The following is a 17,273-nucleotide window of genomic DNA, read 5'->3' on the forward strand; positions in this document are numbered from 1 at the left end:
CCGGCGTGCACACTCACGGCTGCGTGTATTGACTTCTATTGAGTCTTTCCTCCTCTCCCCGCTGGATATCTCCACAGCACAAGCGCTCGCCCAGATCTTCCTGCACGGCAGTTCGTGGATGCTGCAGCCAGGAGCAAGCGGCAGTGACAGAGGTAATGTATTTACCTACTTGGTAACTTTTTTATTTTTTTTTATGTTTTTGCAAATATCTACTGCTTGCTTTGTATTGAGCTGTTTGCCTCATGTTGATCTCTAAATGCAGAATGATTATCCTTGGCTGACACATACATTCCGTGTACTTATTGTGTTAATGGTTCTCTTGTGTTAGTGCAGACTTCAGCTACATACATTTAAAATGATTGCTTAATGCTATGCACTGTTATTGCAGCAGGAGGGGAACCAGAACCTCTGTAATAAATGGAGCCAGAGACAAATGTAGCTGAAGGAAGACTAGAAACGTTACAGATCTACAAAGTACTTCAATGTGTTCGAGATCAAGACAAAGGGCAAATAGAAAAACTTACCCAGCTTGGAGTCCACAACCTCATAAATCTCACCGAGCCAAGCCATGGAGAAGCTGCTCTACACCTGGCTGCTGTCGCTAACAATGTTGACATGTGCAGCTTTTTGCTTCATCTCGGAGCTCACCCCGATATACAAGACTTAAAGGGATGCACCCCTGCCATGAAAGCTACAGAATTAGGACATGACCTGGTACTGGAAGTTCTTGCTGAAGCCCAGGCTGACATGACAGTTGTTAATAAAGAAGGAAAAGGTATTTATTGCACACTACTTACTGACCATTTTGTGAATTTATTAGCCAGTCCTCTGTTTTATATTAAAGTGTACCTGTACCTATGTATTAAACATAAGGCTATGATGGAAAAAGGCAGAGTAGGTGCTTCCATGTATGAAAGTTTTAGTGTGTTTTGTAAGTATCACATGTAAGACCTACTCTAGTCTCAAGTGTCGTCATGCTGTTTACTTGTTACTATAGCAATGCGGAAAGGATAGGTTGTGGAAGTCTTAGGTTCAAGAGGATTAGCTGTCATTTTACTTTTCAGAACATCATACTTAAAAGAGAACTATGGGGTAAGTGTTTTTCCCCATAGTTCTCTTTAGGGTCACGGAAGGACATATACTAACCTCCTCCCGTGACCCAAAGCTCAGTATATTGCGGGCAATATACTGAGAGCGCCGCAGCCGGGATGGATCCCGACAGTACTGTCAAGTGGCCCGCAGCCTGCCCCGTTCGTTCCTCAACTCAGCGCTGGAGGATCGGAAAGGGGAGGGGGGAATCCCTGCGGGGAGCAGTGACTGACTGTCTCCCTGCAGTGAGCGGTGACTATCAGGAAGTGAGCAGATCGTTGCATGTTTCTGCTCACTTCTCAATCAATAGAGCCGACCTGTGACAGCTTCTTTGTCACAGGTCGGCTCTAATTATGAGGATGAGTGGAAATCACTAACCTCATAGTTCTCCTTTAAGCTGCCCACCAATCTCGAAGGGTAGTCTGATTGTGTATGCAGGACCTGAAGGAACTGCCTATAAGTCCATAAAAAGGGATGTTCTGCTTGGCATAATCTACCTGTTTATGTGAATTGAGATGGAAGGGCGAGGAGACGAGTAGTACTGGCAGATGCTGCAGCTGGTGCCTATCCTAAATTGGTAAGGTTTCCCAACCTACCTGATTGACCTCTCCCTACTGGGCAGGGCCATAGGCATTAGAACATTGCCAAATCCACCCAAACATAAAAACATTAAAAAAAACTTGTTCATGACCTAACCTTACAATGGCAACATGCAAAGTGGGAAATGATACAGGTGCAGGACTTAGCTAGTGTGGATATGCAGGATGTAACCTGAACTGAGATGAAACTCGAGATAGCCCTTCCAATATACACCAGAAGCTTTATTAAGAAAGACAATAACTACCTGTGCTACTTTCTTCCTTTGCAGCATATAATGTTTTCCAGCACTACAGGTGCTCTTTAAAGAACAGTTTCTCTAGTCGGAGGCTTTGGAGCCATGATAAGTTACAAAAATATTTCAGTTACACTTAGCTTGAAGCACCCACTCTGCATACACGTCTGATCTGCTCAGCTTCAGTTGTAGAACTCCCTACAGTTTTCTTTTTCTTTTTTTTGTACCTGTAAAGTGACACTAAACTCAGGAATTAAATCTTAAAAATACATTCAAGTACCTTAAAGGAGAACTATGTGGTTAAGGCTTTTCCCCATAGTTCTCCTTAGGGTCACGAGAGGACACAAACTAGCGTCCGCCCGTCACCCTAAGCTCAGTATACCGCGAGCTGTAGCTCGCGGTATACTGAGACGCTGCAGCTGAAGCGGATCCCGACAATTATGTCTGGATCCGCCCAGCTGCGTGAGTGACAGCTGGCTCTGCCTATCTAGAGACAGAGCCAGCTATACCTGCCCCCTCCCCGTCCGTTCCGCCAATCAGCGCTGGAGGATCGGAGCGGGGAGGGGGGAATCCAGCCCCTCCCCTGTCACAGCAGAGAGCCGTGACAGGATCGAGAAGTGAGCGAACGCCGGTATGTATTCGCTCACATCCCGATCTACTGAGCCGACCTGTGACAGTCTCATTGTCACAGGTCGGCTAGAACTATGAGGTGAGTGAAAAGCACTATTAACAAAAATGTATCTTATTTGTGTATCACTCAGGTGTAGATCCTCAAATCATCTCTGAATTGGTGGTGACACTGTCCTTCCTTCTGGAGGGTGGCTACTTTGGTTTCCCATGGTCCCTGTGTGTGTTGTAAAGTAGCCACCACTCTAAGCTCGCTCCTGTGATGGACTACCGTACAATCTCACCTTTAGTTTACTAATTTGTATTGAAGTTATAGTCTATCACAGGAGTGAGTTTGGAATGGTGGCTACTTTACAACACACAAAGGGACCATGGGGAACAAAAATAGTCACCCTCCAGAAGGAAGGACAGTGTCCGCACCAATTCAGAGATGATATGAGGATCTACACCTGAGAGATGCACAAATAAGATACATTTTTGTTAATAGTTAGGGTACTTGAATGTATTTTAAGAATATTAATATATCTCCCTTTACTTCCTGGAACTCTGGCACTTCCCTGATTCTGCCACAAGTACAGCATAGATTTGACCCTTTCTGGTGATATCTCTGTTTCAGGTTGAGGGCTGAATTTTGGTGCTGCACATCTCTTGCTGCATCTTTGCACCTAGGCCACAGGACAGTCACAGAGACATAAGCTGATCATACCCCAGTAGAATAGAATTTTCAGAATGTTTATTCAATTTTCTAATAGGTAATAGGGTCAAAGTGATGACCCCAATGTGGTGATAAAAATAAATCGAAGTAGCGGGATGGATGTTTTTTCTCGAATTAATGAAATCGTTTTTTGTCCATGAAACTCTGTTTACTCCAAAATTGAATGTTAAAACCAAACAAAATATTGAGAAACATTCTACAAGTCTCTGATGGCATCAAAGAATGTTCTGACAAGGTTTTTCTGTATGAAGGTGGCCAGAGTCCTCAGGCTGCAGGCACAGTCATAATTCTCTAAGGGCTTTCCCTATTTCACGCACAGTTTGCCAGGAGCTGTGGAATACCTAAATGTTGCCCCAGACATTGTAAACTATTGGTCATGCCTGTGGAGGGGGAGCAAGGGCAACATAAAAAAGCACAAGCATAGATACAGTAGGGTTTTATTCATAAACAATATGCAGAGCCATTGACCCTTCGAATCTCTGTGAATGTTCATTCTGTGGATGCACAAAACAAACGTTCTTTTTATCTTTTCTTTAAAAGTCGAATGTATTTTTGAATGTCATCTTGTAATACCACATTATGGCCTCTGGATGGACCTGGTTAGCATAGGAAATACGTATTTCTTTTGCTCCTCAGCTCTACCTAATGACCATAAGAAATAAATAAATAATACATGTTTATAAATAAATGAATAATACATGTTTATAAATAAATGAATAATAAATGTTTATAAATAGATCCCTTAGACCTAAAGGCCTTGTTCACGCCGAAAGCGTGTGCGTTCCAAAGCGGTAGCTGCTGGAACGCACAGCGATCGCTGAGAAACTTCCCCCCGCGTTTTGGGGCGGGGGGGGCGTGGCGGTGCATTGAATTCAATGGCACCGCTTCCACGCCCCCCGCCCGCAGTGCGATCGGACGCGTGGCAAAACGTTGCCAGCGTTCCGTTCCTCTGCAAGCGCAAAAAATAGAGCAAGCCCCAAAACGCGGGGGGAAGTTTCTCAGCGATCGCGGGGCGTGGAAGCAGCTGTCGACCATTGAAAACAATGTACTGCCACGCCGCCTCCTGCCCCAAAACGCGGGGGGAAGTTTCACAGCGATCGCGGTGCGTTCCAGCAGCTACCGCTCTGGAACGCACACGCTTTCGGTGTGAACAAGCCCTACAGGTTAGGAGACATCATTATTTTATGTATTTATTAATTGTATTGTATTCATGACAATGTCATCTTCTTTTATTAGACTTACTTGTCTTTAGGGTGGTCATTTCCACTGTTTCTGTGATATTGTTTGTTTTATGGGTCTGAGCTTAAGCAGCAGCTCACATGTACTTGGTGTCTAGTTTTTGACCTTTTTGGCCAGGATGGCTTAGCAGGTGCACAAGGATCAGACCAACATAGCTCTCTGGGACAGTTAGAAACGCAATCAGCTTAACCCTAGATAGCAGTCCATCTATGAACATTCATTTATATAGTGCCAAGGTATTCCGTATTGTCTTCAAGTGTTCATACTCAAAGAGTAAACAAATCAATCTTTGCACCATAGCAATCCTTTATTTTATTGTCCCTATTACATTCATACAGACACGCAACAGAAGGCAGTCTACATAAATACATGCACTGTGAAGATAGTGTCCCTGGTGCTTAAGGTGATTGTAGCTGTATTAGTGCACATCATTGAGTATTGTCCAGGATACTTTTTTATTTACACCAACAGGTAAATTTTCAGGGCAAACCTTTGGGGCCTACCCCCTTTTTTTAAAGGTGCTACTTGGACCTTAGATAAAGTAGGTAGGTGCCTAACATCTGTACCAAAAATTGAATTGTTAGTGCAAGTAAAGAAAAGTATCACAGACAGCATGCAACAGTGTTGTCTCCAATTAGTATTGAACCCTCCAAAACTCATTATAGAGTCCCTATTACTTATAAAAGTGTGTGAGTAAGCAAGGATCCAAAGTACCTCTTTTAAACTGTGGCTTTTAGTTTCATGGCCATGCTTTCTAGGGTTTTTTTTTGCCTTCCCCTGGATCAACAGTGGGTAATTGTGGGCATAGTGTTCTGTTTAGGCTTTTTTTTTTTTTTTAATCTCTATAGGTTGAACTCGATGGACATGTGTCTTTTTTCCACCTGACTGACTATGTAACTATGTAATCAAAATAATATTAAAAAAATGAAAAATCACTATGGTAGCTAAATACTTGGGTAGACAGTTTTGAATTTAAGTGATTCCATGTATTGGCTAACTTTATTAAATTTACTAAAGATGCAAGCTTTCCAAACCCATTAGTTTCCTACCCCAGGCAAATTAAAAAAGTGTTTGAAATTGCTATTTCTTAATTCAATTAAAGGTTGGATGTCAGATTGCGTAATGTAATTAAGTTCAAATTAAAAAGTTAGAATACACTTTTACCAAGGGGGTGTTTCATTTAAATACACGTAAACACTTACTGAGTTACATTACATTTCTAAATCATTTGCCCTGCAATATGCTGGCCGAATGCTGTTCGCATGTCATTCTCACCACGAGATGAAGCCGAGGAGCATAGAAAATGCCTATTCTTCTTGGTTCCATCTAATGGAAAGGCCTGTGACATCACCAGACTGGTCAGAAGACACTTTGATTATATATATATATATATACACACAATCATTTTTTTCTTTTTAATTTATTTATTTTTTGGTTTGTGTGAAGGGAAGGGGATTGTTGTAAAGTTGGAGTTCAGCTTTATTAAAAGTTCTGCTTTCTTCTATTGTATCTTTAGGAGACAGGTCGCACTGCTTTAATAGAAGCAGCAAGGGAAGGGGCTCTGGAGGTTGTTCGCAGCATTTTGAAGAAAGGAGGAGATGTAAATGCTTTTGACAAGCAGCGGTATCATGCTGTTCATTTTGCTGCCAAAGGTGGCTTCCTGGAGGTATGCGGATCTTTTTCTTTTTTTGCCATAAAGATTAAATTATTCTACCACCTAAGTAATAATACATTTCACTGCACAGCAAATGTGATTGTTCTGGGAGTTGCAGAACTTTATTATCCAGTATTTGTCTAGAGAAGGCAATGTTGCATAAGATTTGGGCATGCAAAAATGTAGACATTTGCCACTCTTACAAAAATAAAGGTTGCATAATGACCACGAAGTCAATGTAGTTACTGTTCTCTGGGGCTTTACACCTAATGGACCTGTGTTCAGAAAGGAAATCACCACACAAAGTTGAGGCTTGCTCCTCATACATCCTTTAGGACAAATATCTCCTAATCAGGTCTAAAAGCAACCTATTTCAGCTAATAATTGGCACACATTTGGGTAGTTTTCTGCTACACTGGAGCTAAATTAAGAAAACTTGTTAATTAAAAGTAGTATATTATTCAAAAAAACCCATCAAAATTGAGCAAACTTTTCTAGATCATGGTAGAAAATTAAAGCAATAAAGTCATAATCGTATTGGTTTTAATGAATGTAACATTTACTATTTTCGTGTGAAAATGCCTGAACCAGTTTATCCCAAACTTAAAACCCAACTTCAGCCAAACCTTTTTATTTATTGTGAATATTAGGGGAGGTTTAAAGCCCCTGTTGAGTTTTTTTACCTTCTGTGTTCCTATTGGACAGATTTCCCTAACTTCCTGTCGAGGCAGGAAGTGAAAGGAAATCACTCCAACTGGGACACAGACAAGGTACAATTCATATATCAAGGACTTGTATGAACATTGGAGAACTGTAAAACTAAATATATAGATGTTTATAGACCTACCTTGCTTGTATTGTAGATCTTGATGGTCTTGTCTGCATACAAGGGAGACATGGGCATTATTGCCATGGATTGTAACACAGCCCTTCACCATGCTGCTGGTGGGGGGTTTGCTGATTGCTGCCGATTTCTTGGACAAAGAGGTGGGTGATAATGTCTTAATTGTACAATATTAACATATTATTCAACTGTTTTGTGTGTTAGATCTCAGTATGTGTTCACAAGGGATCAATATTTTGCCTATTCCTATTCCAGGCTCCCGCTATTGTTGGTTCTTTCATCTCTGCTGAAGGGGAAGATCAGAGTTCAGATAAGCCTCCCATTCAGCAGAGATCATGTGATTAAATGCCTAGGTTTCTGCATGGAGCAGCAGGAAACTTAAAAGAGAATTATGGGGTAACCTTTTTATCCCATAGATCTCTTTAGGGTCACAGGAGGACATATACTAACACCCTCCCGTGATCCAAAGCTCAGTATGTAGCGGGCTATTGCTCGCTATATACTGAGAGCGCCTCAGCCGGAACGGATCCCGACAATACTGTCAAGATCCACCCAGCTAGCTGATTGACAGCGGGCTCTGCCTATCTAGAGGCAGAGCCAGCTGTGCCCACCCCCTCCCCTATGCGTTCCAGTCAGCACTGGAGGATCGGAGCGGGGAGGGGGGGAATCCCTGTGGGGAGCGGTGACTGAGAGTCACGGCTCTCTGCAGGGAGATGATCGGGAAGTGACTGAGCGACGGTATGTGTTCGCTCACTTCCCGATAAATAGAACCGATGTGTGACAGTTTAATTGTCACACGTCGGCTCTAACTATGAGGATGAGTGTGAATCACTCACCTCATAGTTCTCCTTTTAAGTATTTAATCCATTCTGTTTCTCGATATTCATCCCAGCAAAATTGTTAACATATCTTTTAAGTTTGAGTGTAGGTCTACTATTGTTGAATCAAAAACAGATAAAGAGCTTACGAAAAAGGAACATTTAGTGAAAAAATTTCCATCTATATCTCATAGCTATTTCTCTCACACACAGATAATTTCAACAATTACTTTGCTCTTTTTTCCTAAAGTTTCATCCTAGATTTATTGCACATTTTCACCGGTTTTACCACAGTTAGATAGGTTTATGTGAATCATCTCCAATCATAAGTCATATGACATTACTATTCTCCATATACAATGATATACAGCATGATTATCTTTTGGGATTGTACTAAGAGTCTGTAAGTTCATCCAATACATTTTACATGGCAGGTTGTGATCCTAACTGGAAAAATATAAGTGCTCTGACTCCCAAAGCTGTGGCCAAACAGGGTCGTTTCAAGGCTGCTATGAAGGAACTGGGAAAAGCAATGCGCCTCTTCAAAAAATATTCCAAGCCAGGAGTGAAAAATCCCAACCCACCTTGGGCCATAACACTGCACGACTGGTCGTTTGAGCACCAAGCAATTCTACGGGAATCTTTTGCTGCGTTGGATAAAGGGGATGGGACAGTCGCCAGGGAGGAATTTGTTGCAGTTCTCTTGGAGAAGGGCGCCCCACTGACCACAGAAGAACTAGACAGTGTTATACTTCTGCATGAAAAAGGACGCGGAGGTAACATCAACGTTGAGGAGTTTCTAAAAGGGTCAAAGTACCTACAAAAAGCTTTTCTCCTATCCTCGTATGGACCTAAAAAGAAGAAAGGAAAGAAAGGGAAAAAGGGAAAGAGAGGGAAGAAAACACTTCTTATGCCAATATGTACAATGCCAAGTCATTTGATTTCACGTCGGGAAGATGGTGGACCTCCAAACTTTATGATTGAAACCTTTCATAATCTTACTGACCTCAATCGTTTTGACTGTGACCACCCCCCTCAAAACCCCCTGACTGATGACACTGGGTGGTATGTGGATGACCTAGAAAAGGTGTACACTCAAATCAATTTTGCCACCAGAGCCGGAGACCTGGATTCGTTAAAGAAGGCTTTCGAAGAAGGAGTTCCTGTGGATGTAAAAGATGTTTTTTTTAAAACACCCTTGATTTCTGCATGCGCTTATGGAAACATGGACATTGTCAAATTCCTTCTAGAAAAAGGGTATACTTTTTTATTATTATTATTATTTTAATCATTTTAGCATCCAAATAGTAGTAGAATTAATACTAGTTAGTAGGAGTTAGCTATTCACAGTTGTAGTGTGAGCAAAGAATTAGATGTAGAAGTAGTATTACTTGTAGTAGTAACAGGAGTAATAGCCTCTAACAATAGTGGAAGCAGTATTTTAATATAGTATGCTGACCATTAAAAGTGGTGAGCATAATGACTTCGTCACCCCCATCTTCCACTTTTTTCTATACAGGTACCTTTTCTGCATAGGTCTAAAAGGTATTTGTAAAGCAAGAAGTTAGGTTCATACTTATCATACCTCCTGTTTTCTACCCACAGTGGCGAGGTGAGGATTACGTTACACTCCTTCTGGAGAGCTCCTGGGGAAAACAGAGTAGCCAAAATTTCACGAGAACATGCTTTTGCAATGGACTGGAGGGCCTTCCCATGATTTTGCCTGCTCTGCATTCCCCAGAAGTCACACCATAAGGCTGATGACATCATGCTTAGTGATGCATAAGATGAGGGTAAGTATAAATCGAACTATTTTATTTACATATGGATGGGGCCCGGATGCATTGTACTGTTGGATTGTTTTAAGATAAGAATAAAATAATGCAAGGATCTATGTTTTATTTCATAACTCTCTTCTTAGTAGGGATGCACCAACACTGGTTTTTCGGTATCGAGTATCAATATTTTTTTCCGGTACTCACCAATACCGACTATCGCTCAGGAAGCCGGGAGGCGGGTAATGACACGCCGCCTGGCTTCCTGATTGGCCAGCTTCTCGACTAATCAGGAAGCAGGGCATTGAGTCATTACACGGCGCCCGGCTTGCTGATTGGCCAGGAAGCCGACTACATGCTCCCTTGTCACCAGGTGACGAGGAAGCATGAAGCGGCTTTCTGGCCAATCAGGAAGCCGGGGGGTGGGTAATGACTCACCGTCTGGCTTTCTGATTAGCCAGCTTCCCGACCAATCTGTACTCGCCCAAATACTCGGTATCGGCACCGATACTAGTATTGGTGCATCCTTACTTCTTAGAGACTGTAACTTTTAAAAAAGAACTCTGGACATAAATATTCTTAACCCTTGCAGTGGGGTTATCCCCGCACTGCAAGTTTTAAGTGCTAATTTTTGTCTAGGGTTACAAATATAAAAGTTATACTGACCCGAACTTCGCAGCCATCTGGCTGTTAGAGCGTTCCCTCCAGTTATCTCCTCCTCCGGTGTACCAATGATATGTTCCACTGCGTCCTCAGGACGTGATGACTCACAGGACCTTAGACCACTGGACCTGGGAGGGAGAGAGGCTGCAGAGAGCGGTCTAACACCCAGCCGGCTGTGAGGTTCATGTGAGTATATCTTTTTTACTTTTGTCCCTAGACAAAAAGCAAGCACTTAACACTTGCAGTGCGTGAGTAGCCCCACCTCAAGGGTTAAACATGTCTCTATATTAAGGTACATTTAGGGCTCATGTAGGTGTGCTATGTTTTGAAACGCTGCCTTTTGCTTTTTAAAGCAAGGCCGCTCAAACAAAAGCTTAAAACACATAATGCCGCAAAAGGTTACATTTGAGCTACTTGACCTGCAAAGCAACTCAAGCCAAATCAGATGGAACCCTTACAACGGTCATCCACCATTGAAGTAAATGGTAATCTGCTAACCTGTGTTTGATGTACATTTCAAACGTGCGCTAAATACACAGAACAAACAACGCTCTAAACAGTCCAAGACTACATGCTTTGGTTGTTTTTATGTAGATGTGTAAATGGGCCCTAAAGGGCTGCACATTTTTTAGTTAACCCTGCAACAAACTACTGGTCTTCCACATACAGTACATACTACACTGAGTTTCCAGCAGCAGGTTTTTCCATCTTATATCTCTTGTAATATTGAAGCTTTTACTTGGACCCTGAAATATAATATGATGTTGTTTGTTTTACAGTGCTCATGTCAATGCAAGGGATAATTTCATGTGGACTCCACTGCATCATGCATGTCATGCCGGCCAGCAAGACATAGCAAAACTGTTGTTGAAAAATGGAGCAAAAATAGACGCAGTGGCCCTCAATGGATCCACGCCGCTAATGAGAGCTGTAGAAAGTGGCAGTTTAGACTGTGCTCAGTTCCTAATTAAATCGGGAGCAAAAGTGCAAATCATGAACAAGAAGGGTAATCATTTCACGTCTCCTATCTGGGGCAACAACATGGTATTGGCAGAATTATTAGAGATTTTTTGGAAGTATAATATATTAAACAAATGTCCCACATTAATCTAGAATGTGTACAATATTTTGTGGCATTCTATATATTCATTTCCCATTTACCTCTACACACCAGCTGTATGTTCTCAATGCTTTAGACTTTTAGTACATATAGAGCTCAGCCTTGCCCTAAGGCCTCCCTCAAACTTACCTTCCCTGTAACTGTTACTCTAACCCTCCCGGTAACCCTCACAGCTACCCTTCCTGTAACTCTAACATTAACCCTCTCGCTAATCCTCCAAGAAACCCTAATACTCACTATGGATGGGGGCTGGCAGGGGGAATGCCTCACCTAGCACAGACCTTAGTGCACGTCCAGCCTTGCAGCACTGAATAGAAATCACCCAAAGCTTGGCTGTAGCTTAACAATTAGCTCTGAAAGCTTTCACATTCAAGCAGTTCTGAACAGACTACACAGCAAAAAGAGGTTATTTTAAGCCGTATGAGTTATGTCCTCGTGTAACATTTATTGTTTTGCAGAGGCTGGCAAAAGGTATTGTGAAGTTACATATCTAAAGCAAACCTGTAGTGTCCAAAGAAAATAAAAATTTAGTTATATAAATTCAAGGTAGTGTTGGCTTACTTTTACTTTGCCACCTCGGTGAAACACCTAGGTGCCACCTACTACTGGTCCACTTTAAAAAACAAAGATAAAGTGAGAGCTATGCATATCCTTTGTGGAACTACATACAGGTCCCTCCCGGATTTTGCTGTAATTCCACATAAGTTGTCTCTGTCTCTTACTGTATACTGTATATATGCATTCACTATTTTCTGCAGTACTAGCAAAGGTGTAAACTGAACACATTGGTGGTTTAGAGGAATGTTACTTCATGTTTTGTGCTTCCCCTACTCACCCCTATCAGATGTTTCAGGGATTGGGAAAATGCCTCCCTTGAAGTTCAGGAAATGATGTAACTTCCTAAACTGCCAATTACGTACATCCACTTACTGGTCAGTGCAGCTTCTGTGGGGTGTATTGAAGTAATATTCTACTACAGCAGCATGTGCTGTTGGTGCCCTCAACGACGTACACTGTACGTCGTCAGTCACGAAGGGGTTAAAATGGCCATGGTGGCAACATCCCTATTCATGAGTGCCCAAATCTACACACCTGCCAAGGCCATTACTACGGAGGGGAGGTTTGCATTCCTCCATGATATTTGTACTTATTTTATATTAAGGATAATGCAGGAGAAGAAGTAGAAAACCCCAAAAGGTAGACAGGTACATACCCTAAAGGTTTAAAAGGGAGAGCTTGCTGGCCACTCCCCAAGAGATTAAGCTGAACTTCAGCCAAAGTACTGTTTTACGTTTTGGACAGCGTAGGGAAGAAACATTGCAGTAAATCTGGACTGTCCACATAACCTAGAAAGTATTTGTTTATTACTGTACATTTAGAGTGTTAATAAAGTGTTATTAAATGAATTCCTAATCTCCGGCTTTCCTTATTTTTCTTAGGACAAAATGTTCTCGATATTGCAAAAGCCTATGCTGACTACAGATTGATTGACTTGATTCAAGCCAAACTGGACAGTTTGCCAAAACCAAAAGAGAAAAAGGGCGGCAAGGGGAAAGTCAAAATGGAGGGAAAATCAAGATCAGTGTCCAAACCGCAGACCCCTGCAATTTCAGATACTCCCCCCATAAAGCAGGAGGTAGAACAACTATGTTTGTTGTAAAAGTATTTGCACAATAGTTGACAACTCTTTCAAAGAAAAATTAATCCTTAAGGGGTCCTTTTTCCACACTGAATGAAAGGTGGAAACCCTACTTATGACTTATTCATTTTACAGCTGCTCCACTAACATCCTGTTGTGAGTCTCTGAACTTTACTACAGAATCCACTTCACAGCTTACCTATAGAAATTCAGGGATGTAACCAAGGGAGTTCAAGTAAAAAAGCAACTGTCATATCTACACTATACTGGCAGTAACCTAGATAACATGAAGCAATGTTTATCTAAAAAAGATACAGTTGCTACATTGTACACAGCTATCCGAACAGCTCCGTTTTATATGCTGCTTTTGCATATATCGGTCTCACTGTTTTATTAATAGTTTATATACAGTTGAACACTTTGTGTTGTAGTTTATATTAGTAGCAGTGGCATATCTAAAAACTAGGGTGCTGATACCGAGTATTTGGGCTTGTACTCGCCCAAATGCTCCCGATGCCTATCCCAATACCGAAACTTCCGGTATCAGGAAGCTGGGCAGCGAGTCATTACACGCTGCCCGGCTTCTTGATTGGCCAGGAAGCCGGCTCCATGCTCCCTCGTCACCAGGGAGCATTGAGCTGACTTCCTGCACAATCAGGAAGCCGGGGGGTAGGTAATGACTGCTCCTTGTTTCCTGATTGGCCGGGAAGCCAGCTCCATGCTCCCTCCTCACTTGGTGACGATCAGGAAAGTGTAATGACACGCCGCCCGGCCTCCTGATTGGTTGGGAAGCTAGACAATCAGGAAGCCAGGCTGCAAGTCATTACCCGCCCTCCGGCTTTCTGATTGGCCAGAAAGGCGGCTCCATGCTCCCTCCTCACCTGATGAAGAGGGAGCTTGGAGACGACTTCCTTGCTAATCAGGAAGCCGGACGGCTAGTCATTACACACTGCCCACCTTCCTTAATGGGACTTCTGGTATCGGTAAAAAAATTTCGGTACTCGTATCCGATACCGAAAAACCGGTATCGGTGCATCCCTAATAAAAACCTTAAAGTGTCATGTACAGTACCTTTTAATATGTTTTTACTTTTTCTGTTTGCCAGATATCAAGGTCTACAGAGATGATTCATTCTGACAAAGAGAAGAAAAGTTACATTGCCCGTATGAACCACCTAATAACGTTGGGAGAAACAAAGAAAGTCGACATCACATTTGTGCCTAAAACGGTATGAAATATTCCAGGACATTTGTTCAGGGTTTTTTTTTTAAATCTCTAAAAAAATTGGAAATCTGCCTGTTTGTTATGATTGCCATGCGCCCAATTATTCTACAGTCTTAAAGAAGAACTTCGGGCAGAAATATTCTTAACCCTTGCAGTGGTGATCAATTACCCTGCCCGCAAAAGTACTTTTATGCAATATGCTCAAAGTGTGATTTGAATTGTAATGCTATAATGAATATACTGTATCTAAAAAGAGACTGGCAGTCAGAGGGAGCAGTGCCTTAGATAATTTCATACTGCAGATATACAGCTGTGTCAGGGCTACAGAACAAGAGTACCTAGGCACAATCTTGTGTCAGTATGTGCACTTCTATTTATTGTGGAGGAATTCAAGGCAAAATTAAGATTTTTCAGGATACTGCTTAGGCAAAATTAACCTTTCATATATATTACCTATAGAATAGTAAATCGTCACTTTTTATGTATTGGTCCTAGAGCTGCAGCTAACGATTATTTTCAAAATCGATTAGTTAGCCGATTATTAAGTTCGATTAATCGGTTAATCGGATAAACAATAAAATACATTTTAAAAAATGGCTCCAGTGATGGACTACTAGTTTGTATTGAGATTGGAGTCCATCACAGGAGCAAGCTTGGAGCGGTGGAAGTAAAAAAGAAAAAAAAATAGTGTGGTGTGCAATATAGTGAAATGGAAAGTGTAAAATTATACAGCAATGAATGGCATAGGCTATAGAGGACTACAAATCCCAGCAATAGTACATTATACAGCGCAATGCAGAATATCACCAGCTATAGAGGACTACAACAAATCCCAGCAATAGTACATTATAGCTGGCGGGATTCTGCATTGCGCTGTATAATGCATTATTGCTGGGATTTGTAGTCCTCTATACAGAGCAGTGCAGAATATCACCAGCTATTGACGATTATAATCGATTATGTCGATTAGTTGTTGCAGCCCTAATTGGTCCACTTTAAAATAAAATTGGCCAAATACCATTTCAGTTTCCCTTTAAATGTATCTGAATTGGACATGCCATTTTTTGCATAGATGGGATGGGCTACATTTCCTACTGGCTTTTTATATTTATATGTAAAATGGGAACTTCAGAGGAGAGTTTCCATCTTTTTTCCCAACCATGACCATTACAATACTAGAAAGCATCTTTACCTATCTTTGAAGCAATATTTGCATTCAAACCTGGAAAGCATTGCAATTGTGATCACTCAATCACAGCTGCAAAGCTCAGGCTTCTGCACATTCTCTCCCACGCAGATTTCGTACAGAGGTACGGAGTTTCAGTTAGAAGAGATGGGGGGAAGGACGGCTGGACTCCAAACTGCATTAAATCACCTCATACGGCGTCCAGCCATTCTCGTCCCAGATAGAGCTGCCCATATTCCCGCATCTACCTAGAGGGAGGTCGGTTGGACGCCATATGAGGCGATTTAATGCAGTTTGGAGTCCAGCCGTCCTTCCCCCCATCTCTTCTAACTGAAACTCCGTACCTCTGTACGAAATCTGCGTGGGAGAGAATGTGCAGAAGCCTGAGCTTTGCAGCTGTGATTGAGTGATCACAATTGCAATGCTTTCCAGGTTTGAATGCAAATATTAAAGAAATGCATATTTTTGTTATATATTATTAATTATGCATTTCCTTAATTTTTGCAAAAGGTGAATTTATCCTTTAATGTATAAGAAACTGCCGTTGTTTAAAGCTAAAATCATTCATTTTTGTTGTACTAATCCTTCAAACACTAATTCCAAACTTTTCCATTTCCAACTTTTTCAAGGTTTGGGTCTCGGAGCCCAATACAGCGGACCTCATAAGAAAAAGAGAACACCTACGCCAACGCTTCACGTATGAAGTAGATTTTGAAGACTTCAAGATGCCATTTAGTAAGAATCTAGCGGAGAAAACCTTGGCATTGGTATCTACTTAGCTTTTTGACTTAATTGAAGCAATGGTGTTATCTTGGCTTGAAAACATCAAATTGCCAAAATGTGTCACCTTAATAAATGCATATCCTTAAATTTTTTTTCCATCAGTTACACATAGGGAGCACACGTTAGTACCAGGTGCTGAACAGGTTCCAGAACTGCAATGCAGGCCTGCACATACATATGCTGCCCCTCCTTCTCCCAATGCAAGTGCTGCTGTGCAGGGGTAACATGAAGCTGATATCATTAGTGATTCTCAAAGAATCAATAACTAGATTAAAAGGTGTTTCCTTATATTTGCCTGGAGTTCAGCTTTAACATTTAGTTTCCAGTAACATTTCTTAGAGTATATGTAGAGTATATGATGCCAGAATGATGTGTGAATATAAAACGACTGACAGAATTCAAAATCAGTATTAATTCTTAGAGTGTAAGTTATATAAAGAAACATGACTTAATTCAGAAAATGTTAACTACCCAATGGTTTCTGGCTTTACTGCTTCATGTCATTGACCTAGAACAAGCATGCAACATGCGAATTCATATGCAAGTCATAATTCCTGATGTGCAAACTTTCTCTGGGTAAGTAATACATACAGGTCTATTCACAAAAGGGTGAAGAGTTTGGAGAAGGCAGGAGAAGTGAACAATCTAGGACAACATAGCTGATTTGGAAGAATTCTCCAATTCAGCTCACTTTACAGTTCAGCTATGTTGTTCTAGATTGTTCACTTCTCCTGCCTTCTCCAAACTCTTCACCCTTTTGTGAATAGACCTGATAAAGTATTAAAGCCATTGAGTCAGCATGGACGCCAAACAATTCTAGATCGACAGGTAAGCAATAGTAGCCTACATGTTTTTTTCAGTACAAAAGGGACACGCCACATAAGAGTTTTAAGTAATAAAAATTGAAGAGTTTGGTGTTTACAAAAGCACAGTTCTGTCCACCTGTCATGCTGACATTCCAGTCTAGAAATCATTACCACTTAATTCTGATTCAAGCCCTTTAGGCCCTTCTTCTACCTGTGAACTCAAGTAGAACTCTTGATAATGTCTAACTCCTGGAAAAGG

General features: G+C 41.4%; 1 protein-coding gene across 1 annotated transcript; it reads left to right on the plus strand.

Moving 5' to 3' along the window:
• The first annotated feature begins 391 nt into the window (after positions 1–391).
• ANKEF1 (ankyrin repeat and EF-hand domain containing 1) lies at positions 392–16,209 on the plus strand. Its single transcript, XM_018566553.1, has 9 exons — positions 392–775; positions 1,605–1,666; positions 6,019–6,168; positions 7,020–7,143; positions 8,253–9,075; positions 11,036–11,262; positions 12,816–13,012; positions 14,121–14,243; positions 16,055–16,209. The coding sequence occupies exons 1-9, from the start codon at positions 418–420 to the stop codon at positions 16,202–16,204; spliced, it is 2,214 nt and encodes a 737-aa protein (XP_018422055.1). The 5' UTR covers positions 392–417; the 3' UTR covers positions 16,205–16,209.
• The last annotated feature ends 1,064 nt before the right edge of the window (positions 16,210–17,273 follow it).

The sequence above is a fragment of the Nanorana parkeri genome, unplaced genomic scaffold (genome assembly GCF_000935625.1).
Source record: "Nanorana parkeri isolate BGI_ZX_2015 unplaced genomic scaffold, ASM93562v1 scaffold28, whole genome shotgun sequence".
NCBI lineage: Eukaryota > Metazoa > Chordata > Amphibia > Anura > Dicroglossidae > Nanorana > Nanorana parkeri.